General features: G+C 43.8%; 1 protein-coding gene and 3 non-coding genes across 4 annotated transcripts; 2 read left to right on the top strand and 2 right to left on the bottom strand.

Annotated features, from left to right (window-relative positions):
* Positions 1-5,490: 5,490 nt before the first annotated feature.
* On the top strand, positions 5,491-7,498 carry LOC140492388 (transcription factor HES-5-like). Its single transcript, XM_072591305.1, has 4 exons — positions 5,491-5,668; positions 5,979-6,074; positions 6,275-6,362; positions 6,798-7,498. Exons 1-4 carry the CDS (start codon positions 5,585-5,587, stop codon positions 7,343-7,345), a joined length of 816 nt encoding a protein of 271 aa, XP_072447406.1. The 5' UTR covers positions 5,491-5,584; the 3' UTR covers positions 7,346-7,498.
* A 3,878-nt stretch (positions 7,499-11,376) lies between these two features.
* trnas-gcu (transfer RNA serine (anticodon GCU)) lies at positions 11,377-11,458 on the bottom strand. The gene has a single exon. It is a non-coding gene; the product is annotated as a tRNA-Ser (tRNA).
* Positions 11,459-18,997: 7,539 nt separating this feature from the next.
* trnal-uag (transfer RNA leucine (anticodon UAG)) lies at positions 18,998-19,079 on the top strand. The gene has a single exon. It is a non-coding gene; the product is annotated as a tRNA-Leu (tRNA).
* Positions 19,080-20,792: 1,713 nt separating this feature from the next.
* trnal-aag (transfer RNA leucine (anticodon AAG)) lies at positions 20,793-20,874 on the bottom strand. Its single transcript has one exon. It is a non-coding gene; the product is annotated as a tRNA-Leu (tRNA).
* Positions 20,875-22,867: the final 1,993 nt, after the last annotated feature.

Here is a 22,867-nt window from a genome sequence, read left to right as displayed (position 1 = left end):
AATTCTCCCATTTGTCTGCACTTTCTCATTCAGAATTAAAATTTATTACAAGGGAGACAGTTGGTTCACATGAACAGAGTGTTATGAGCTTTTTAATTAAAAAAAGACAGTTTCCTTTTCAAATTAAAGCTAATTTTAAAAACTGACAAGTGACCTAAAGGGATACAGTTGGTGGGTTTGGAATCAAAGTGGATCTGGTCATCAGGGTGTGTGGGGTCCGGAGGCTGCACCAAGTTCACTCACAAGCTTATGATTAGCATCAGCATCAGCATAAAACCAACTAACAAATCTGCCTTAAAGAATTAGGTAGATAGATAGATAGATAGATAGATAGATAGATAGATAGATAGATAGATAGATAGATAGAAACTCTTTTCCAACTTGAGCTCTTTGATCAGCTGTTATCTCCCACACTCCAACTGGCAAAAGTTCCACACAGAGGTTACTATACAAACTAAAAAATAATAATGTAGGGTGCAATATGTTAACATGGGTAGACTAACAGAAAAACAGAGTGGGATCAATAAGTACATTTTCATGTCGGTCAGTAATAAGAGTGGAGTGTAACAGGGATGAGTGCAGGTTATTTATAATCTGTACCAGTTATTCACTGAAGCAACCCAACCCACACAGTTGATCATTTAATACTGATGTAAAGATTGTGATGGAGACAGGTCCAGTGAGCACACAAAAAATGATGGGATATGATTAGGGAAAAAATGAAGTTGTCTACTTTGGCAGGAAGACTAGAAAAACATTATACAATTTAAATGGAGAGAGAATGCAGGATCCTGAGATACACAGGGAAGTGAGTATGCTGGAGCAGTAATCACAAGCTTGTGTATACTGTAGTTGCAGAGGTTTATTGTAAGGGAAATGGAATCTAAGAATAAGGGTGCTTTGCTACCATTTTACAGGAATTGGTGAGTTCTGCAGCATTGTGTGCAGATTGTGGTATCTAAAAGAGGTACTTAATTCCATTAGAAGCAAGACAGAGAGACTTCTCATCAACTGATTCCTGGGATGGAGGGCTGGGTTTTATCTCAGGATGAAAGGTTGGAGAACTTTGGCCTGTACCCATTGCCATTAAGAAAACTGAGAGGTGATCTTATTCAAACAGAAAAATCCTGAGAGAATTTTATAGGATGGATGTTGAAGATGTGGATTCTACTTGTGGGAGAGATCTGGGGAACCATAATCTTAACATAAGAGGTCTCCCATTAGTAGGTGAGGAGATTAATTTTCTCAGACGACAATGAATCTGTTGAATTCTCTTCCTCAGAGATCACTAAGACAGGGTCATTGACTATTTTTAAAAACTCCTTTTGTTGATCCTAACTCTTAAAACCCCTCAGTATTGATCATTCTCCCAAAAACTACAAAAAAGAAGAGGAGATGGGCAATGGAAACATTCACCTCCTGTTTGGGGTGTGCAGGGGTCAAGGGATCAGTTACTCAGACTATGTATAATTGTGAAACTGAATTAAATCCCTGGGAATCATTTTTGATCCAATGCAGGTATAGCTAAAACTAAAATAGAGAATGCTCAAAAAATCCTCGAGAATGCTCAATGTTTTGAATCCAGTATGACTGCTTTCAGAGCAGAGATAAATGAGTTGCATTTATATTTTCATATCCAAGTGATATATGTCATGTGGTGAGGAATTGTAGATTTACTTCCATTTACTTTCATCCAATAATCACATTCGTTCATCAATTCCTAGTAATTGGTTGAAATTTAACTTTGAGAACAAATTATCAATATCTTTTTCAATTCTATGCTTAAATCTTCTTTTACTTTTACAGACCTGACATTGTCATGTTGAGTACTGAATTACCAAAGTGTAAGGTAAAGACAGTATTCACTGTCTCTCTTCAAGCCTCACAATTAGGTTAACTGCATTTACAAATTTTCTGGTGATGGACAGTTAAACAGTCAGGAACAGACATGGGGCCAATCAAACAATGAGGTGTATTCTTCCAAAAATGGCTTTTTTACATATAACTCGTTAAAGAGAGTCACAGTGTAATCCATGCCTAGCTGTTCACATGATATGAGAGAGAGCACTTTCAGTAAATGCAGTACATTGACCCTGTTGAGTGTTTCACTGTTCTTACAATGAAGATTGCACAGCTTCTGCACTGTCACAGGTCACTGTCCAAGGCCTTCAGGCATTGTGTATCAAGAGGCTTGGAACTATCATACCATTTGTGCTGTGTGGATTATGAGGAATGTATGGTGTAAATCAGCAGTTCAAAAGGTACCAAGGCACCTCACAGTGCAGCGTGTTGTATAGAGGATACTTTAATAAGCTGGTCAACATCCTCAGTGAAGGACCACCCTTTGCACAGCAAGATTTCAGACAGAATGAAGATGGTCTTTCACTAGGTTAATGGCTGACCACTGCAGTTGATGTTTGTCTAAGTATGTGCCTCAGGGAGCAATTGATAGGTCTCAGAGTCCTTGGCATGGAGCTACACAGAATGAACCTCACCAAAAAGCCAATTCATTTCTTTCTAGATCTTCTTTACAAAGGCATATTCCAAGAGGAGGTTTGCAACAGTCACCTCCCTACCAAAGCTCCCTCAAGGGCAATATGCAGAAAAGTGGTACTCTGGGTCCCAATCTAAAATAGAGAATGCTCAAAAAATGCTCAATGTTTTGAATCCAGTGCAACTGCTTTAAGAGCAGAGTTAGCCGAGTTGTATTTACATTTTCATATCCAAGTGATTCCTCATGTGGTGAGGAATTGTAGATTTACTTTCATCCAATAACCACATTCATCCCAAAGGACTGCTCTCCCATTAGCGAGAGAGAACGACTGGTGTTGAGTTTTACCTGAGGATTACAATAACTCAGATGGGGGAAAGGTCAAGTTGATGGGATCTTTAAGGTGACTTCAATCACTGTAGGAAGTGGGTATATAGGAAGGATTGAATGGGAAGGGCGTTTCTCACCACCAGACAAGTAACATTTTGGTGCTTGCTTCAGAGTTCCAACATTGGAGCATTCTTCCAAATGAGTTTTACACTCTACTCAGGAATCAGCCCAACCGGATCAAATTTCCCCTTTTCCCAAATGACCTCCAGTTCAGCATAGTAGAGAGTCAACAGTCAGGCTGTATAGAATTCTTACACAATCAACCTGGTTGTGTGAATTACCTGACAGTGGTCTGGCTGTGCAAGATAACTGCATAGTCATTCTGACTGGTCAGGAACCTGCATCGTAAGTCTAGTTGTGCAGGGTATCTCACTGCAGTTCTGGCTGTGCAAGATATCTGTACTGTAACACAGGTTGTGCAGGAAATCTGTACTGTAACTCTGTGGAGGATATCTGTACAGTAACTCTGTGGAGGATATCCATCCAGTAACTCTGTGCAGGATATCTGTACAGTAACTCTGTGGAGGATATCTGTACAGTAACTCTGTGCAGGAAATCTGTACTGTAACTCTGTGCAGGATATCCATTCAGTAACTCTGTGCAGGATATCTGTACAGTAACTCTGTGGAGGATATCCATCCAGTAACTCTGTGCAGAATATCTGTACAGTAACTCTGTGGAGGATATCTGTACAGTAACTCTGTGCAGGAAATCTGTACTGTAACTCTGTGCAGGATATCCATCCAGTAACTCTGTGCAGGACATCTGTACAGTAAATATGTACAGGAAATTTGCACTGTAACTCTGTGCAGGCTATCTGTACTGCAACTCTGCAGGAAATCTGTACAGTAACTCTGTGCAGGATATCCATCCAGTAACTCTGTGCAGAATATCTGTTACAGCAACTGTGCAGAAAGTTTGTACTGTAACTCTGTGCAGGGAATCTGTACTGTAATTCTGTGCAGGAAATCTGTACTGTAACTCTGCAGGAAATCTGTACTGTAACTCTGTGCAGGAAATCTGTACTGTAACTCTGTGCAGAGTATCTGTTACAGTAACTCTGTGCAGAATATCTGTACTGTAACTGTGCAGGAAATATGTACTGTAACTCTGCAGGAAATCTGCACTGTAACTGTGCAGAATATCTGTACTGTAACTGTGCAGGAAATATGTACTGTAACTCTGCAGGAAATCTGCACTGTAACTGTGCAGAATATCTGTACTGTAACTCTGTACAGGAAATGTGTACAGTTACTATGTGCAGTGTATCTGCATTGTATCCGTGACAGTGTAGGATATCGGGACTGTAACTGGACGTTTGACTGTGAAGGATGTTTGGACTGGAGGTCTGACTGTGCGGCATAATCTTTGGGATGATAATATCTGGACAGAGAATTGAAAGTACCAAATGAAGAGGAGACACGGGACATAAACACTCAGCCTTTTGTTCTGATTCCAGAGACGGCGGTCGCATCAAACGAGCGTGTGGTCGGCACAAGTTGTCACCTCCTTGTGACTTTCAGCTTCGAAAACACTCCAGGATTCTGTGACCAAGAACCTATCACCTGCATCCCCTGAGGCTAGTTCCAGCGGCTTAATATTTATTCAGTGCCGATCAGTCGTAGAGGATTCAGAATTACAACTCACATAACACCACTTTATAGTCCAACAGGTTTATTTGGAAGCACTAGCTTTTGGAGCGCTGCTCCTCCATCACGTGGAGCACTTCATAAGGAGCAGCGCTCCGAAAACTAGTGCTTCCAAATAAATCTGTTGGGCTATAACCTGGGTCTTGTGTGATTTTTAACTTTGTATACCCCAGTCCAACACCGGCGCCTTGACATCAGGATTCAGAATGGCTAATACAGATTTCACACCCAATAACCTGCCTGAGCAGTGTACAACCGCATCACTAAATTAACGCAATCAAACTTTCCTCTTTAAATCTGTAAACAAATCACATCGCACTTTATCCTGCTCAACGTGATAGCCAGCCACTTTATCCCAATCATCAGATTCTAAAGGTAGATAGATAGATAACAAACAGAGCGTGTGCGAAACTCGCTTTCAACTTTAACTCTTTGATCACCCGACAACTCCCACACACCATTGAAGTGAAGCTGAGAAAGTGTCGTGCAGAGCCGAGTATGCAAATTGCAGTGTTTCCCACCCTGACACCTGGCTCGGTAAAGTGTACTGGGAAGTAAGGCTGGATTCCAAACCTTTCATCGTTATTATATTAATCCAATCATTTGTGTACATCCCTGAACAATTCTAAGTGCTGTGAGGCCGTATTTTCTAAATCCAACCGAGGAATTGTTTGGTTTATAAATTTTAAAAAAGTTTAAAGGATTCAATTAATTAAAATCTTAGTCTTGTAAACTCCAAATAGATTAAACATTTTTTCGTTAAACATGAGTAATGTTTAATAATTGCGGTATAATGCGGTCTGCAATCTACAATCCATTTCTCAAATACTGTATTTCGATTGGAAAGTAGCAAACGATTTAGTGACGCTGCAGTTTGCATTTCAATGTTAGATCCATTTCCTTCACAGCTCTGCGGGAGTCCCCGGAAACAAATGCATGCAGACAGGAACAAGTGGGGAGGGTAGGGGGGGGCGAATTTCAAATGACCCGTCCCCCAATCTCCCGTGTCTCGGTACCTCCCCTATAAATAAAGGCAGCCTTTAAGGTTTCCTTTATGTTTAACCCCGGCGAAGACACCAAGACAAGCTCCTCGATGAAGATGGCGGCAGAATCGTCTGATGTTAGAGAGGTTAAAAAGGTAAAAGTGTTTTGACAATGAACTTAAGCGAAATGTGCTCCACATTAGCCCGTTTTGTTCTGTTTTCATATGTATTAAAAGCTGCATGAACCAGGATACAGTTATTCGTTGGTACTGAAGTGTTATTTAAATTATTGCAAGAAAACAATTGGGAGGGAGTCAGGACATTTCCTCCAAGATTTGAGCAGTTTTAGCCCCCAACCCCCGGCTGCAGCAACAGCCCCCAGCTCCGAGCTGTGGAGCGGGCAAACTGGATGCAAAGTGTGGTCACATCAATACAAAAAAAAACCTTTCCATTCTATATCAACAGTTACTTAAACCTTTAGTGGAAAAACGGAGACGCGATCGAATGAACCGCAGTTTGGACCAACTGAAATCTTTCTTATTGACACATTACCAGAACGAGGTGAGGGGACTTTTTTGTCGCGAAGTGACACAGTTGAAGGAACCTTTCCGCGGCTTAAGTGTGACATTTCCCGGGATTAGTATGAAGTGTGTGTGGCGCTCCGAACAAAAAGATACCTTGATATCTCTCGCATGTCCTTCCACTTTTACCCAGGTTTCGTTTCTCTTTCCCCAACCCCGTTTCTGTCTCTTTCTGTTCAGAGTTTCCGAAACGGTAAAATGGAGAAGGCTGAAATCTTAGAAATGACGGTTCAATATCTGAAAAACGCGGCGCTTGCGAATGGACCGGGTGGGTATCTGCCTTGTTTTTGCTGCTGAAGCTGGTGATTCCAGTTTCCGTGCGCGTCTTTCCCTTTAGTGTGCACAGATTGGGCATTGATAGTTGTTGTATCGATAATCAATGATTCCTCCTGCCTTTGGTTCGGTACCTTCTGTTCAAAAATAAAGCTGGGACACGCAAAATCATAACCCACCTCCCAGAGGGGCCCCGGATCGGGATTTGTACCCGGAGCTCGGAATTTCCTATTTGGAATTGTAATCGGTTATAGATTGGTTTAAGTGGAACACTATTAATAAGGGGCGTCCATTAATGTAAATATATTAACGTACAGTTCCAAAATGTACAGGATCGTGCGTTCAGTATAGTCCTCAGGAACAATTTTCGGATGTCCCCAAACGCATACTATGCCCCTGCATATCACTGACGGACCTTGTGTTTAAACAGAACATCAGGGAGCAGAAATCACACGGCAGAACTACGAGGCTGGTTTTAAGGAGTGCCTCCTGCAGGTAAATAGCTTCGTTCGAAGCTGCGCCAGGTTCAACTCGCAGTCCCGGAGCGGTCTGATGGAGGGTCTAGCGGTCTTCCTGGAGCGAGCTTCCCAGAAGAACAGTAACCGCCGAACGCCGGAGTGTCCGAGCCCCTCCGGCCCCACTTTGGATCCTCTCCGACCAGGACAGCGAGATTCCGGGGCTTGGGAGGTCGGTCCCGCCGCCTCCAACGCCGTGAGGCCAATGGCCGTTGTCCCCGCAGTCGCCAGCAACTCTCCCGCCAGCAATGTCTCGCATTTCCTCGCCGCTCGGTCCGCAGTCTCGCACCAGATGCCAAACCCCAGCGACTTCACAGCGAAACATCATGAGCTTCATGACTCCGACTCAACACCTTTTCTAGAGTGCCCCCAGAAAGTTATTGTTTCGCCCAAACCAGTCCCTGGTCACCAGGATTCACCGAGAGGGATTGTTTCACACAGTGTCTGGAGACCGTGGCCGTAGGTCGGTGAGAGAAGGACCTTTCTGCTTTTGACATTATTGCATTCCTCTTACGTTTGTAAATCACTAAATCCTGCGCTTTATACAAATAAAATCCTATCTACTATTTTAAGATGGGAGCTTTGATTAGTTTAAATTTTCTTTAATATTTCTCGTTATTACGTACGTTCCGCTTTTCACTTGTGTATATTTTGGATTAAAGATTTTAATAAGATCTTTATGTGCGTCGTTCTGTTTTAATTAAAACAACTGGATGATATTGTGTCCTGTCGGACTGAGAACCTCACCATCGACACCTCTCCCTACCCCATCTCACCCCGCCCCCCTCAAAACCCCACCCCATACACAGGAAAGCAACAGAGCGTTGACTCAGCTGCTGCCTGCCAGATTCTGGATTAGTGGTACTGGAAGAGCACAGCAGTTCAGGCAGCATCCAAGGAGCTTCGGAATCGACGTCTCGGGCAAAAGCCCTTCATCAGGAATAAAGGCAGTGAGCCTGAAGCATGGAGAGATAAGCTAGAGGAGGGTGGGGGTGGGGAGAAAGTAGAATAGGGTACAATGGGTGAGTGGGGGAGGGGAAGAAGGTGATAGGTTAGGGAGGAGAGGGTGGAGTGGATAGGTGGAAAAGAAGATAGGCAGGTAGGACAAGGCCGGACAAGTTATGGGAACAGATACTGAGCTGGAGGTTTAGAACTAGGGTGAGGTGGGGGGAAGGGGAAATGAGGAAACTGTTGAAGTCCACATTGATGCCCTGGGGTTGAAATGTTCTGAGGCGGAAGATGAGGCGTTCTTCCTCCAGGCGTCTGGTGGTGAGGGAGCAGCGGTGAAGGAGGCCCAGGACCTCCATGTCCTCGGCAGAGTGGGAGGGGGAGTTGAAATGTTGGGCCACGGGGCGGTGTGGTTGATTGGTGCGGGTGTCCCGGAGATGTTCCCTAAAGTGCTCTGCTAGGAGGCGCCCAGTCTCCCCAAATGTAGAGGAGACCACATCGGGAGCAACAGATACAATAAATGATATTAGTGGATGTGCAGGTGAAACTTTGATGGATGTGGAAGGCTCCTTTAGGGCCTTGGAGAGAGGTGAGGGAGTAGGTGTGGGCACAGGTTTTACAGTTCCTGCAGTGGTAGGGGAAGTGCCAGAATGGGAGGGTGGGTCATAAGGGGGTGTGGACCTGACCAGGTAGTCACGGAGGGAACGGTCGAAGGCGGAAAGGGGTGGGGAGGGAAATATATCCCTGGTGGTGGGGTCTTTTTGGAGGTGACGGAAATGTCGGCGGATGATTTGGTTTATGCGAAGGTTGGTAGGGTGGAAGGTGAGCACCAGGGGCGTTCTGTCCTTGTTAGTTGGAGGGGTGGGGTCTGAGGGCAGAGGTGCGGGATGTGGACGAGATGAGTTGGAGGGCATCTTTAACCACGTGGGAAGGGAAATTGCGGTCTCTAAAGAAGGAGGCCATCTGGTATGTTCTACCAGAGATACAATCTCTACCCTTGGAGCTGATGTTTACAGAGTAGTCCCTGTCAGTTTGTCAGCTCTATCTATCTGTAGCAGGTGAGGCTTGAACTAAGGCAGCTTGGCAAAGACGCAAGGCCACAAAGACGCTCCATTCATTATTTTCCGTCTCTGGATTACGAGCCCAGGGACATTTCCATTATTCCACCCAGTCCCCACCTCTGCTTCCCGTGAACTTGCAGTTATTTTCTCCTAATTCAAGGGTTACAGGCAGCAGGCAGGAGAATGTGATCGAGAATAGCCGAGCACACTCAATTGGCTGAGCCTAATTCTGCTCCAAAATCTTATGGTCTGAGGGAAATAGAATCCAACCTCACCTCTGTTTTAAATAAGGATCCCCTGATTTTTGATGTGCACCCCTAGTTCTAGTCTCCAACAATAGACAATAGACAATAGATGCAGGAGTAGGCCATTCTGCCCTTCGAGCCTGCACCGCCATTCAATATGATCATGGCTGATCATTCCTAATCAGTATCCTGTTCCAGCCTTATCTCCATACCCCTTGACTCCACTATCTTTAAGAGCTCTATCCAATTCTTTCTTAAAAGAATCCAGAGACTGGGCCTCCACTGCCCTCTGGGGCAGAGCATTCCACACAGCCACCACTCTCTGGGTGAAGTAGGGATGAGAACAAGGGATGAGAACACTTTCAGCATTCACCCTTTGAAGCCCTTCTTAAAAACTGACAGGTTTCAGAAAGCAAATTTGTCAGGTCTTCTCGTTCTTACCCCATGTCAGTGGCTCCAAGGCCAACCTGTTGATCCTTTCCTGCGAATACAGCTGTTATCCCAGTAGTCAGCCGAGTGAACCTACACTAACCTACTCCAATGTAATTGTACTTTTCCTTGAGAAAGGGTTTAGATTAGAGTGGTGCTGGAAAAGCACAGCAGGTAAGGCAGCATTCAAGGAGCAGGAAAATCGGCATTTCGGGCAAAAGGCCTTCATCAGAAACGTCGGAAGGCGGAAACGTCGATTTTCCTGCTTCTCGGATGCTGCCTGACCTGCTGTGCTTTTCCAGCACCACTCTAATCTAAACTCTGGTTTGCAGTCCTTACTTTTGCCTAGTTGATTTTTTCCTTGAGAAAGGCGACCAGATCCATACACAGAGCTCAAGATGCAGCCTCGCTAAAGCCCTTTACGGATGTGAGAACACTTCCCTACTCTTTGTTCAATTACCCTTGCAATCAACGCTACAGAACCTGTTGCCTCCGTAATAACGGGCTGTGGCTGAATAGTAGATTGAAAGCTGATCGATGCTGGAGAGGGGAGAAGCCAAAAAGCAATCCCAACATCAAAGGGGAGATTTTTGAGAACTGGAGAGAGTCGAAATGACTCGGGAAGATCTAGATGAGGGGAGGTAAGGAAAAGGGCGTCTGGGTGAGCCACAGATGTAGGACTCCTTAAGAATGGCGTCTAGAGATAACAATCGCGTCGGTTGAGTTCTGCAAGATGTGGGCGATGCTCTGCTTTAGAAGTTTACGATTAGATTCCCTACACAGTGTGGAAACAGGCCCTTCGGCCCAACAAGTCCACAGCGACCCACACAGACCATTCCCCTACATTTCCTCCTGATTGATCCACCTAACATTTCGGGCAATTTACCACGGCCAATTCACTTAACCTGCTCATCATCGGACAGTGGGAGGAAACCGGAGCACCCGGAGGAAACCCACACAGATACGGGGAGAATGTGCAAACTCTGCACAGTAGCCTGAGGCAGGAATTGAACCCGGGGTCCTGGCGCTTTGAGACAGCAGTGCTCACTGAGTTGGCCTGTTCAAGGCTAACCTTGTACTGGAGCAGATGAAATATGCGATATAGGTAGCCAACAGAGGTGAGAGAGTTTAGCTGCGGTTTGAACCAGAGTCTGCAACCCCGCGATCTCGGCAGATCCGGAAGGTATTGGTCGTCTGCTCCTTTTCTTTCTCCAGATTCTCGTGCATTGTCACAGGTTGGATATTGGGAGATCTGCCTTCAGAGTTATGAATGAGGAGGTGCCAGTGTTGGACTGGGGTAGACAAAGTTAAAAATCAGACAACACCAGATTATAGGCCAACAGGTTTACTTGGAAGAAGCGAGCTACCTGATGAAGAAGCAGCGCTCCGGAAGATTGTATTTCCAAATAAACCTGGTGTGTGATTTTTAACTTTGTCCATCAGAATTGCACCAATTCCCCTAAAGTGTCAGTCAGTCGCCAGCTTCAGACAGAGAGCCTTTTCCCTTTTTGCAAAGTAACAGCTTTTGTGGAAGGCTACATAACATCTCGATTTGAAACATTAAAATTTATTTCAACAATATATATTTTTTGTCCCATTAAATGTATCGCTGTTGAGCTATTAACAAATACAAAACAAATGTGGAGCTGGAAAGTCAGACATCATGGTAAGATCAAGAAGGTCAGGGCCCTTCACGGGACAGGGAAGCAAGCGGTTGGGCTGGGTATTGAAATCAATCTAATAATCAGCTCGCCACAAGGACCAGTTACACTCTGAGGGTCCTTCTGCAAAGGTCTGCTTTAAAAGGTACACGACGAGGATGGGATTCGAACCCACGCGTGCAGAGCACAATGGATTAGCAGTCCATCGCCTTAACCACTCGGCCACCTCGTCTTACAGTAGCAGCCTATTTCCCCCATTATACAGCTTTTAGAATATCTTTTGGTGAATAAGTAAATATTTTATTACAATTTGCAAATTATCTTAAATACTTGAAGTCCCATCTTTAACTTTTCTGAGATGTTACTGAAATCCGCTAACTGAGGAGCAACATTTCTGTGAGGACATCGGAACAAGGCGCCTTAAAGAGCAGAAATTACGAGGGCACAGGGGTGAAACTTCTCAAACCAGATTAGAATAATAGAAATTGAAATATAACATAATTATCGCGGCATGAAAGGAGGCCATTCGGTCCATCATATTCTCACTGGCTTCTCCAAATGAGCCTTTATAGAGTCACTCGCCCAGAATCTCCTCCCCACTGTGACCCTGCTGACCTTCCTCCTCTTCCAATAACTGTCTCATGAAACTGCCCCCTACACTATCTCACAGAGCACATTCCACACCCGTACCATTCCATGCCTGAAAGAAAAACACTTTTTATTATATTACTTTTGTTTCCTTTACTAATTTCTATCTCTTTATGTTTTCGTTCGGGATCCTTTCACCAGTGAGAACAGTTTCTCTTTGACTACTCTGCCCAGACCCCTCCTTATTTTGAAAACTCCTGTCAAATCTCCTCTCAGTCTTCTCTCTGAGAAATGAATATTTTTCTGTACTTTCTCTAATGCTTTCACATCCCTCTGAAAGTGTGGAGCCTGGAGATGAATCCAACCCTGTCTTCCCTCAACTCTTTCCATCAATCACTTTAAACACAGGCCAAACTGAGGTAAATGCCCTCTGTCCAGGCCCCCCACAACCTTGAATCTTTTTATTAAACTTCCCTTCTCTTCCAAGGCGAACACCCCTGCCTTTCAAAGCTTTCCTCATTGTTGCATTGTACTGGTCCTGGTAACATCCTTCCAAGTCTTTCCTGTGGCCTATTTGGAGTAATGATATCCTTTACTTTATGAGATGGCCAGAACTGCATACAATATTCAAGTTGTGGACTAAATAACATCTGTGAAGCCGCTTTGCTTTTTTATATTCCAAACCTTTGCTGAGAAAGGTAATTATTCAATGTAACTTTTAACCACATTATTAACATTTCATTCTCCCTTGAGGATTCTTTGGACATTCACTCCAAAGTCTCTCACTTCCTCCAAACTTAGTACCCTCTCAGTTCATAGAATTCCCTACAGTGTAGAAACAGGGCCTTTGGCCCAATAAATCCACACCGACCCTCTGAAGAGTAACCCATCCAGATCCATTCCCCTACATTTACCCCTGAGTAATGCACCTAACCTACACATCCCTGAATACTATGGGCAATTTAGCATGGCCAATTCACCCTAACCTGCACATCACCGGATTGTGGGAGGAAACCGGAGCACCTGCAGGAAACCCACACAGACACGGGGAGAACGTGCCAACTCCAAACAGACAGTCACCTGAGGCTGGAATCAAACCCAGGTCTCTGGTACTGTGAGACAGCAGGACTAACCACTGAGTCACCATACCACCCCATGGGCATTATTGTGTATGCTGCACCTGGGGTGGTATGGTGACTCCTGTACAACGATATCCTTTATTTTATATTGTCTAACTTTGTTTTTTCAACCAAAATTAATTACTTCACATTTCTATGCTTAATCTGTCACCTGTCTGACCACTCTGCCAACTTGTCTATGTTCCACACTGTCCTCTTCACATTTCCTAATACTTCTAAGTTTTATATCATCTGCAAATTTTGAAATGTTGGCCAGTAGACCAAAGCTTAATGTTATTCATGCACATGGATCAAAATTCCCTTCCTAGTGGCATTGTTGATCTACCTACACCAATTGGAGTGCAGCTGTTTAAGAAAACAGCTGGCCACCACTTTCTCAAGAATGACTGTTACATGCTGGTTCACATCCCATGAGTGTCTTTCATGGGATAATGTATTGGCATAGATAGAAGACTGGCTGGCTGAAATCAATTAAACTTTATTGGTCATTTTCTTGTTAGCATAATATAACAAATGAGCTGAAAAATGTGTGGTGGAAAAGCACAGCAGATAGGCAGCATCCAAGGAGCAGGAGAATCGACGTTTCAGGCATAAGCCCTTTTTCAGGAAGAAGGGCTCATGCCCGAAACGTCGATTCTCCTGCTCCTTGGATGCTGCCTGACCTGCTGCACTTTTCCAGCAACACATTTTTCAGCTCTGATCTCCAACATCTGCAGTCCTCACTTTCTCCTCCATAATGTAACAAATAGTGTGCCACAGAGATCAGTGCTAGGGCCTCAACTCTTTTCAATTCATATAAGTATTTTGGATGAAGGCACTAAAGAAATAACACAAATTTAAAAAAATTTGTGACTTTGCAACAGCTAAGAACTAACTAGGCTACCAGTGGAGATGGAATCTTCACTGAAATCCAGCAAAGTTCCCTAGATATTAATACATTATCTCATCTCGCTCATCTGAAAGAAGGAAGGCATCTGCTCTGACAGCCAATGAGGTGGCAATGCACTCAGCTCCAGAATCCACAGCCTGTGCCATTGGGCTTTGTGGTGTCTTGGCCTGACATGGTAAACTCTTTGTGCCCAGCCTGGCAATCTCTCAGCCCTACAGAGTGATCTTTTGGCAGTACATAATGGTCTCTCTACCTGGCAAAGCCTCAGCATGTACTTCTGATCTTGAGATGTTACCTCAAAGTGTGATCCCACTATAGCTAAGCACTTAAGAAAGATTATAATGTTTGAACTTTCAGCTTTATTTCTTTATTTTCTACTCAAAACTAAGAAGGTATCACTGTACTATAATTACTGCAATGGTTAACTTTTATTTTTTTTTCTACCTTGTTCTGAAGATTTTCTACTCAGTGATTTGTGCCTAAGATGGCGTCTTGTGTGGTGACATCCTACACTTTTCACTTTTGTACTTGAGTATACATGACAATAAAATCAAAATCAGAAGTCAAGGACCTCAGACATAAATGCAGCAGTTGGAGAACTTACAGGAAATGTAACTACAGAGAGGCGTCCTTAATGTCTGCTAGGAGGAAGGTCACTGTGAACATCCTCCTCAATTCTTTCCTCCCAGAGGCTGAAATATAAAAACATCAAAACTAGGATCAGGAGTAGGCAATTTGGCCCTTTGAGCCAGCTCCACCATTCAATATGATCATCCAAAGCATGGTCCTATTCCCGCTTTCTTCCCATACAGAACATTATAGCACAGCACAGGTCCTTTGGCCCTCGATGTTGCACCAACTAGTGGAACTAATCTGAAGCCCATTTAACTTACACTATTCCATTTTAATCCATATGTTTATCCAATGACAATTTAAATGTCCTTAAACTTGGCAAGTCTACTATTGTTGCAGGCAGGACATTCCATGCCCTTATTACTCTCTGAGTACAGAAAATACCTCTGATATCTGTCCTATATCTATCACTCATCAATTTAAACCCCTCTTGCTAGCCATCACCATCTGTGGAAAAAGGGTCTCACTGTCTACCCTATCTAATCCTCTGATTATTTTATATGTCTCAATAAAGTCACCCCTCAACCTCCTTCTCTCTAACCAGAACAACCTCAAGTCCCTCAACCTTTTCTCATAAGACCTTCCCTCCGGACCAGGCAACATCCTAATAAATCTCCTCTGCACCCTTTCCAAAGCTTCCTATCCTTTCTATAATGTGGAAACCAGAACTGTACTCAATACCTCAAGTGCAGATGCAGAATGACCTCATGGCTCCAAATCTTAATCCCTCTACCAATAAAAGCTAACATACCATGTTCCTTCTTAATAACCCTATCAACCTGGGTGGCAACTTTCAGGAATCTATGTACATGGCCACCGAGATCTCTCTGTTCATTTACACTACCAAGAATCTTACCATTAGCCCAGTACTCTTTATTCCTGTTACTCTTTCAAAAATAAATCACCTCACACTTTTCCGCATTAAACTCCATTTGTCACCTCTCAGCCCAGCTCTGCAACTTTTTTATATCCATCTGTAACCTGCAACATTCTTCAACACTACCCACAACTCCACTGACTTTAGTGTCACCCACAAATTTACTAACCCATCCTTTTACACCCTCATCCAGGTCATTTATAAAAATGACAAACAGCAGTGACCCCAAAACAGATCCTTGTGATATACCACTAGTAACTGAACTCCAGGATGAACATTTCCTGTCCACCACAATTTTCTGTCTTCTTTCAGCTTGCCAATTTCTGATCCAAACTATTAAATTACCTTCAATCCCATGCCTCTGTATTTTGTGCAATAGTATATTGTGGGGAACTTTATCAAATGCCTTACTGAAATCCATATACACCACATCAACCACTTTACCCTCATCTACCAGTGTTGTCACCTCCTCAAAGAATTCAATCAGGTTTGCTAGCCACGGCCTACCTTTCACAAAACCATGTTGACTATCCCCAATCAAATTATTCCTTTCTCGATGATTATAAATCTTTCTCTTCTAGCCTTTTCCAACACTTTACCCACAACCGAAGTAAGGCTCCCTAGTCTCTAATTACCAGGATTGTCTCTACTCCCCTCTTGAACAAGGAGACAACATTTGCTGTCTAGACAATGATGACATAAAGATCAAAGCCAAAGGGTCTGCAATCTCCTCTCTGGCTTTCCAGAGAATCCTAGGATAAATCCCATTCAGCCCAGGGGATTTAACTATTTTCACACTTTCCAGAATTGCTAACACCTCCTCTTTGTGAACCTTAATCCCATCTAGTCTAGTAGCCTATGTCTCAGTATTCTCCTCAACAACATTGTCTTTTTCTAATGTAAATATTGATGAAAAATATTCATTTAGCGCTTCTATCTCCTCTGACTCCACACACCACTTCCCACGACTATCCATGATTGGCCCTAATCTTTCTCTGGTCATTCTTTTATTCCTGATATTCTTATAGAAAGCTTTAGGGTTTTCCTTGATCCTACCTGCTAACGACTTCTCATGTCCTCTCCTGGCCCTTCTTAGATCTTGCTTTAGATCTTTCATGAGTAACTTGTAACTCTCAAGCACCCTAACTGAGCCTTCACACCTCATCTTAACATAAGCGTTTTAATTTCACTTGACAAGAGATTCAACTTCTTTAGTAAAGCACCGCTCCCTCGCTCGACCAGTTCCTCCTTGCCTGTAGTAGCTATTCCTTGAATAACACCACGTTTCAATTGTGCCCATCCCCTGAAGTTTCCTTCTCTATCCTATGCATCGTAAATCTTGCCTAATCACATCATAATTGCCTTTCCCTCTGTTGTAACTCTTGCACTATATCTTTTGGTTCTTTTCACCTTAAACTATATCTAAATCTTTCTTGAAAATGTTTTATGTTTTGGGCTCAATACTTTCCTTGTCAGATAATTCCACAAGCTCTTGGTAAAGGAATTTATCCTTATCTTATCCAGAACTAGAGGTCATTGTTCATCAATAAGAGGGAGCCTAGTTCAGTCAGTCAGAGATGTGGAAACAATTTTTTTTCTCTCTGGAGACTCTTTGGAATTCTCTTCCCCAAAAGATAGTGGATGCAAAATCATTAAGTATTTTTTAAGGCCGAGATCATCATCATCGTTGGTCTCTCACAGATGAGGTTGATTCTCTTCCACTTGCAGGGTGAGTCTGTAGGTGGATGCACAGACCGAAGGGACAGGTGGTGGCCATGGGCTGGGTGAGTTGAGTGTTGGTGTGGCAAGGTGCTCCTTTCGCGGTTTCCCCGTGGCTTCCCCCTGTTTTCCCTAACGGCAAATGTAGAGGTGCTTGTGCCTTTCCGGATGCTTCATTCTCCACTTTGGACAATCTTAGGCCACTGATTCCCAGGTGTCTTTGAGAATTCTGCAGTTTGACAGTGAGGCCTTGAGGATATCACTCTGTCAATCTGGGACTTGCCTGCCATTTAAAAGCTGGGAATGTATCACTTGATTGGGGAGTCTCCTGTTGAGAATGTGGTATTGGAAAAGCACAGCAGGTCAGGCAGTATCCAATGTTTCAGGCATAAGCCTTTCATCAGGAATGAGGCTTATGAGTCTCCTGTTGGTCATGCAGAAGACATGCCCAGCCTGTCACAGCTATCAAGGCATGTCAGTGCCTCAATGCTGAGGATGTTAGTCTGGTCAAGGGCGAAGGTGTTGGTTCATCTGTCTTCCCAGTGAATTAACAGGATCTTGCAATGGCAGCATTGGTTATACTGCTCCAGCACCTTGAAGTGTCTATTGTAGACAGCTCACATCTCAGAGCCTATAGCAGGGTGGGAATCACGGAGAATCTGATATTATTGCCCTCAAACATCATTTTCCTCAGGGGGATGAAGGCTGCACTATCACACTGGAGGTGGTGCTGAATGTCTTCATTAATAGCTGCTTTGGACAACAGGATATTACTGAGGCACTGGGAGTGGTCAACATTCTCTAAGGCCTCCCTGTGGACCTTGATGGTTGGGGATTTACTTCACAATGCCAGACCAGGTTGATGAAGGACTTTCATCTTGAGGATATTCAAAGTGAGACCCATGCTCTCACATGCCTGGTAAAGGTGCTATGGATGGCTGGAGTAAGGTCTCTGAGATTGACATACACAAGCTTCATTGCAACTGCATATCCATGACACTGGGTAGGGGTAACTTTGGTTTAGGGTTGAAGTTGGCAGAGGTTGAATAATTTCCCACAGGTTTTGTAAGTTAGCAGAAGTAGATAGACTCTTAATTACCAAGGACAAAAAGGATTGTCAGGAATTATGCAGAATAGAAGAGTTGAGAGTGAAATTAGATCACCTATGATGTTATTGAATGGCGGTGTAGTCTCGAATGGGCCGAATGACCTCCGCTGGTTCCTTGTTGGTATTTCCTGAGAGTGCGGTAGAGGCAGGATTCAATCGAGTTTCTTCAATGGGAATTAGCTGATTAAAACTACTTGTAAGGTGTAAGGTTAGGCGAATCGCCATTGTAGAGAGCCAGTACGCTCACTACAGGCTGAATGGCCTCCTGTGTTCCACCTGCTCTTTGATTCAATTATCTGAATTTTCCTCAAGCGAAAAGTAGAATATAAAATAATATCAACAAAGAAAAGAACTGCGGATGCTGGAGATCTGAAACAAAATCAGGTAATACTGAAGGAACTCAAACTGTTCGTCCGAACTGTTATTAAATACGAAAAAATTGTCTTTATACTGAAGCTGAAGTTGGGAGTGGGGTGATTTCGGAGGAGAAGGGGGAGGGAAGAAGTGAGCGGAGAGGTGGAGACAGAGCCCAGAGAGAGAGAGACACACACAGAGTGGCTGTGGGGGTTGGGGGGGTGGGGGAGATTAAAATGATAGGTAGACCAGCAGATGTGGACAGTAAGGCAGAACAGAAGACAAGCTGACGAAGTGAGGAAATGAGTTAGTCGCTGAATCCAGGCCAGATAATGGAGGCAAACATAAGTGGAGCACAAATCACATTCTGACAATTACAATTAAACCAACGAATTGAACTATAAACCCATTTCAAGATGAACAACTGAATACTGTGATGTATACTGCCATAAGGCGGTTGTAGTGGTAGCGTGGCCGAGCGGTCTAAGGCGCTGGATTTAGGCTCCAGTCTCTTCGGAGGCGTGGGTTCGAATCCCACCGCTGCCAGCCGGCATTTTCTGCAATTACTGTTGTTCTGCAGCTTAGAACTGAAGTTTATTATTTGTATCACTTTTGCGAGAGACACTGTGTCGTATTCATTTTACTTCCATTGAAACTAAAATTAGTTACTGAAACGGCTTCCTTAGCTGTCAATGAACTACTGGTTTGTAACCCCCTGTTCCGATCTGAATTTGCTGCTCTCTGCTGGGGCAGCGACAGTGGTGCTGGAATGATTTCCAAGTTGTCGAGATCGGCCTGGATCTTCATCCTAGTGACTCCCCAGTGGCAACTTACAGGTCAACAATACTTCCTGCTTGGAGAAAGTGAGGACTGCAGATGCTGGAGATCAGAGCTGAAAAAGGGTTGCTGGAAAAGTGCAGCAGATCAGGCAGCATCCAAGGAACAGGAGAATCGACGTTTCGGGGATTCCTGAAGAAGGGCTCATGCCCGAAACGTCGATTCTCCTGCTCCCTGGATGCTGCCTGACCTGCCGTGCATTGCCAGCAACACATTTTCAATACTTCCTGTTTGTCGATTTCTGTCTAAGCCCTAGACCAAATAAAAGGTATTAAATAAAACAAAAAACTGCGAGTGCTTAAGATAAGAAGCAAAAATAGCAATTGCCGGAGGAACTCAGCACCTGCGGAGAGAAGGGAAAGTTGACGTTTGGAGTCACTAACTCGAAAAGTTAACTCTGCTGCCAGACCTAATGAAGGGTTTTTGCTCGAAACGTCGATTCTCCAGCTCCTCGGATGCTGTCTGACCTGCTGTGCTCTTCCAGCACCACTCTGATCTTGACTCTGATCTCCAGCATTTGCAGTCCTCACTTCCGCCCTGCTGCCAGACCTGCTGAGATTCTTCAGCAATTCTGTTTTTGTTCAAACTGGTTGTAGGTACTTCTCCAGCTTGTCTCTATGATCAATGGGTCCAAAGTCAGAAGTCAGGTGACGAAGAAGCAGCTCTTCTTAAAGCTTGTGATTTCACATAAACCTGTTGAACTATAACCTGGTACCGAGTGGCCTCTAACCTTGTCCACCCCAGCCCCAACACTGGCCCCTCGACATTCTCTGCTGGAGTTTAGAAGACAAGAGACGATTTAATTGAATCATGTGAGATCCCGAGGGGTATTAACCAGACGGATATGCAAAGAATGTTTCTACTTGTGGGAGAACGGAGACATAGGGGTCACTGGTCAAAAATAAGGAGTCCACCATTTAAAACAAATGTGACTTTTTTCTCCCTCTTTCGGAGGTCGTGAGTTTCCCTTAGAATGGAATGGATGCAGAATCTTTGAACTTTTAAGGATGAGTTGGATACATTCTTAAACAAGGCATTGAAAGGTATTCAGGGGCATGGAGGGATATGGATTTGAGGTGACAATCAAAACTGCGATTATCCTCAGTGGGCGAGTAGGGTCGAGGGACCTACTTCCTGCTGGTATATTTGAGATCAGCGGTACAAGCTCGGACAATACCTTGAAAGGGGTTGTGTCCCCATTATTTGACCTGAATGTTCTCTGACGTTAAATATGGGGCGCAGCTAATTTCAGCTCAATGTATCCGATCAGGCATATAGCGTGTTTGTAACTAATGTAGGTTTATAATTTTCATGCTGGCTATAATACAAGCTGCTATTTATACCAAGAAAGAGTTTGTGCTTCGAACTGAACGCAAAATATATTTTTCTGAAATCCACGTTCACATTAGGAAAACTCAACACTGGCAGCGGTGGGATTCGAACCCACGCCCCCGAAGAGACTGGAGCCTTAATCCAGCGCCTTAGACCGCTCGGCCACGCTACCGTATAAGAAACAAGAGTATCTGTTTCAACATTGGAGAAATGCATGTTCAGTATCTGTATGGAGACAGACTGACTAGACTGGGATTATCTCCGAGGAGAAACTGAGGACTGCAGATCCTGGAGATCAAAGTCAAGGATGTGGTGTTGGAAAAACACAACAGGTCAGGCAACATCCGAGGGGCAGAAGAATCAACGTTTCGGTCAAAAGCCCTTCATCAAGAAAGAAGCTTGTGAGCCCGGGGTGGAGAGATAAATGGGAGGGGGAATGGGGGCGGTGTTAGCTTAATTGAAGTAACATCAAATATTTCACTTGGCAGGGAATTCCATAGATTAACAACCCTCTGGGTGAAGAAGTTCCTTCTCAATTCAGTCCTAAATTTGCTCCCTCTAATCTTGAGGCTATGCCCTCTTGTCCTAGTTTCACCTGCCAGTGGAAGTATCCTCTCTACTTCTATCTTCTCTATTCCATTCATAATATTATATGTTTCCATACGATCTCCCCTCATTCTTCTAAATTCCAACACATATAATCCCAGTCTAGAGTGTGACGCTGGAAAAGTACAGCAGGTCAGGTGCAAGGGTCAAGAGAATCGACGTTTTGGGCAAAAGCCCTTCATCAGGAATGAGGCTGGTGAGCCCAGGGGGTGGAGAGATAAATGGTAGGAGGGGTGAGTCTGAAGGGAAGGTAGCTGAGAGTGCAATAGGTGGATGGAGTTGGGGGAGCAGATTTAAGACCAAATTGAGAAGGAAGTTCTTCACCCATGGGGTTGTTAAACTATGGAATTCCTTGCCCAGTGAAGTAGTTGGTGCCACTTCAATAAATGTTTTTAAAGCTATGATAGATATTTTTTGAACAATAAAAGAATTAAGGGGTATGGTGAGAGCGTGGGTAAGTGGAGTTGTTGTCCACAAAAAGGTCAGCCATGATCTTATTGAATGGCGGAGCAGGTTCGAAGGGGCTACTCCCGCTCCTAGTTTTTATGTTTTAATGTATATGTTTGAATTACAGTAAAAAGTGGTAGTTGAATCAAACGATTCTCAGTGATTCGTTCCTTCAAACATTACTCCACCATCCCCAGAAAATTACTCGGTTTTGTTCGATGAGGGAAAGGGGACAGGATAGCGAGGAGCAGACAGCAGCAGCATTTTATTTAACATAAGGGTATGGAAGCTGTTAGTTTAGAGCAGAGAGCCTGACACAATCTGTTTGTGGTGCCATCATTGTCACGGCCCTTCTGTAAGGGCGCGTGTGTACCAGATTGATGCCAGCTTTTAAATGTGATATCCATAAAATGTAAGAGCAAAAATAGGCCATTCAGCCCATTGAGTCTGCTCCATCATTCAATAGGATAATGGCTGATCTGATCATCCTCTACTTTCCTGCCTTTTTCCCTACAACCTCGGATTCCCCTTATTGATTAAAAATCTGTCTCTCAGCTTTGAATATACTTGATGACACAGTCTTGACAGCTCTCTGCGGTGAAGAGTTCCACAAACTCACTACTCTCTGACAGAAAAGAAATTATCGCCATCTCTGTTTTAAGTGGGCCATCCCTTATTATGAGAGATTATGTCCCCTAGTCTCATCACCCTGCCTTGCCCCCTAAAAAGTTTGTACTTTTCAATAAGGTCGCTCTTCTAAACTCCAAAGAGTACAGACCAAAATTGCACAACCTCTCCTCAGAAAACACTCCCTTCATATGCAGGATCACCTGAACAAATCTTCTCTGGTCTACCCCCAGTGTCAGTATCATCGTTGCATAGATGGGGGGAGAAAACAAACACCACAATGAGATTTCAGATCATACTCCGAGATCATTAGTCCAGTTTACTAGTTTAGTAACATTATCACCTTTCCCACACAGATGACAAGCAATATCTATTGCCAAAAAGAGAAAATCTAAGTATCGCCCTATGACCTTTCCATCACTAAATTCCCCCACAATCAACATCTAAGGGTTACCATTGACCAGAAAGTGAACTGGACCAGTCAC

The sequence above is a fragment of the Chiloscyllium punctatum genome, chromosome 21 (genome assembly GCF_047496795.1).
Source record: "Chiloscyllium punctatum isolate Juve2018m chromosome 21, sChiPun1.3, whole genome shotgun sequence".
Taxonomy (NCBI): domain Eukaryota; kingdom Metazoa; phylum Chordata; class Chondrichthyes; order Orectolobiformes; family Hemiscylliidae; genus Chiloscyllium; species Chiloscyllium punctatum.
Note: the sequence above shows the minus strand (reverse complement) of the source record. Positions and strands in the feature narration are given on the sequence as shown.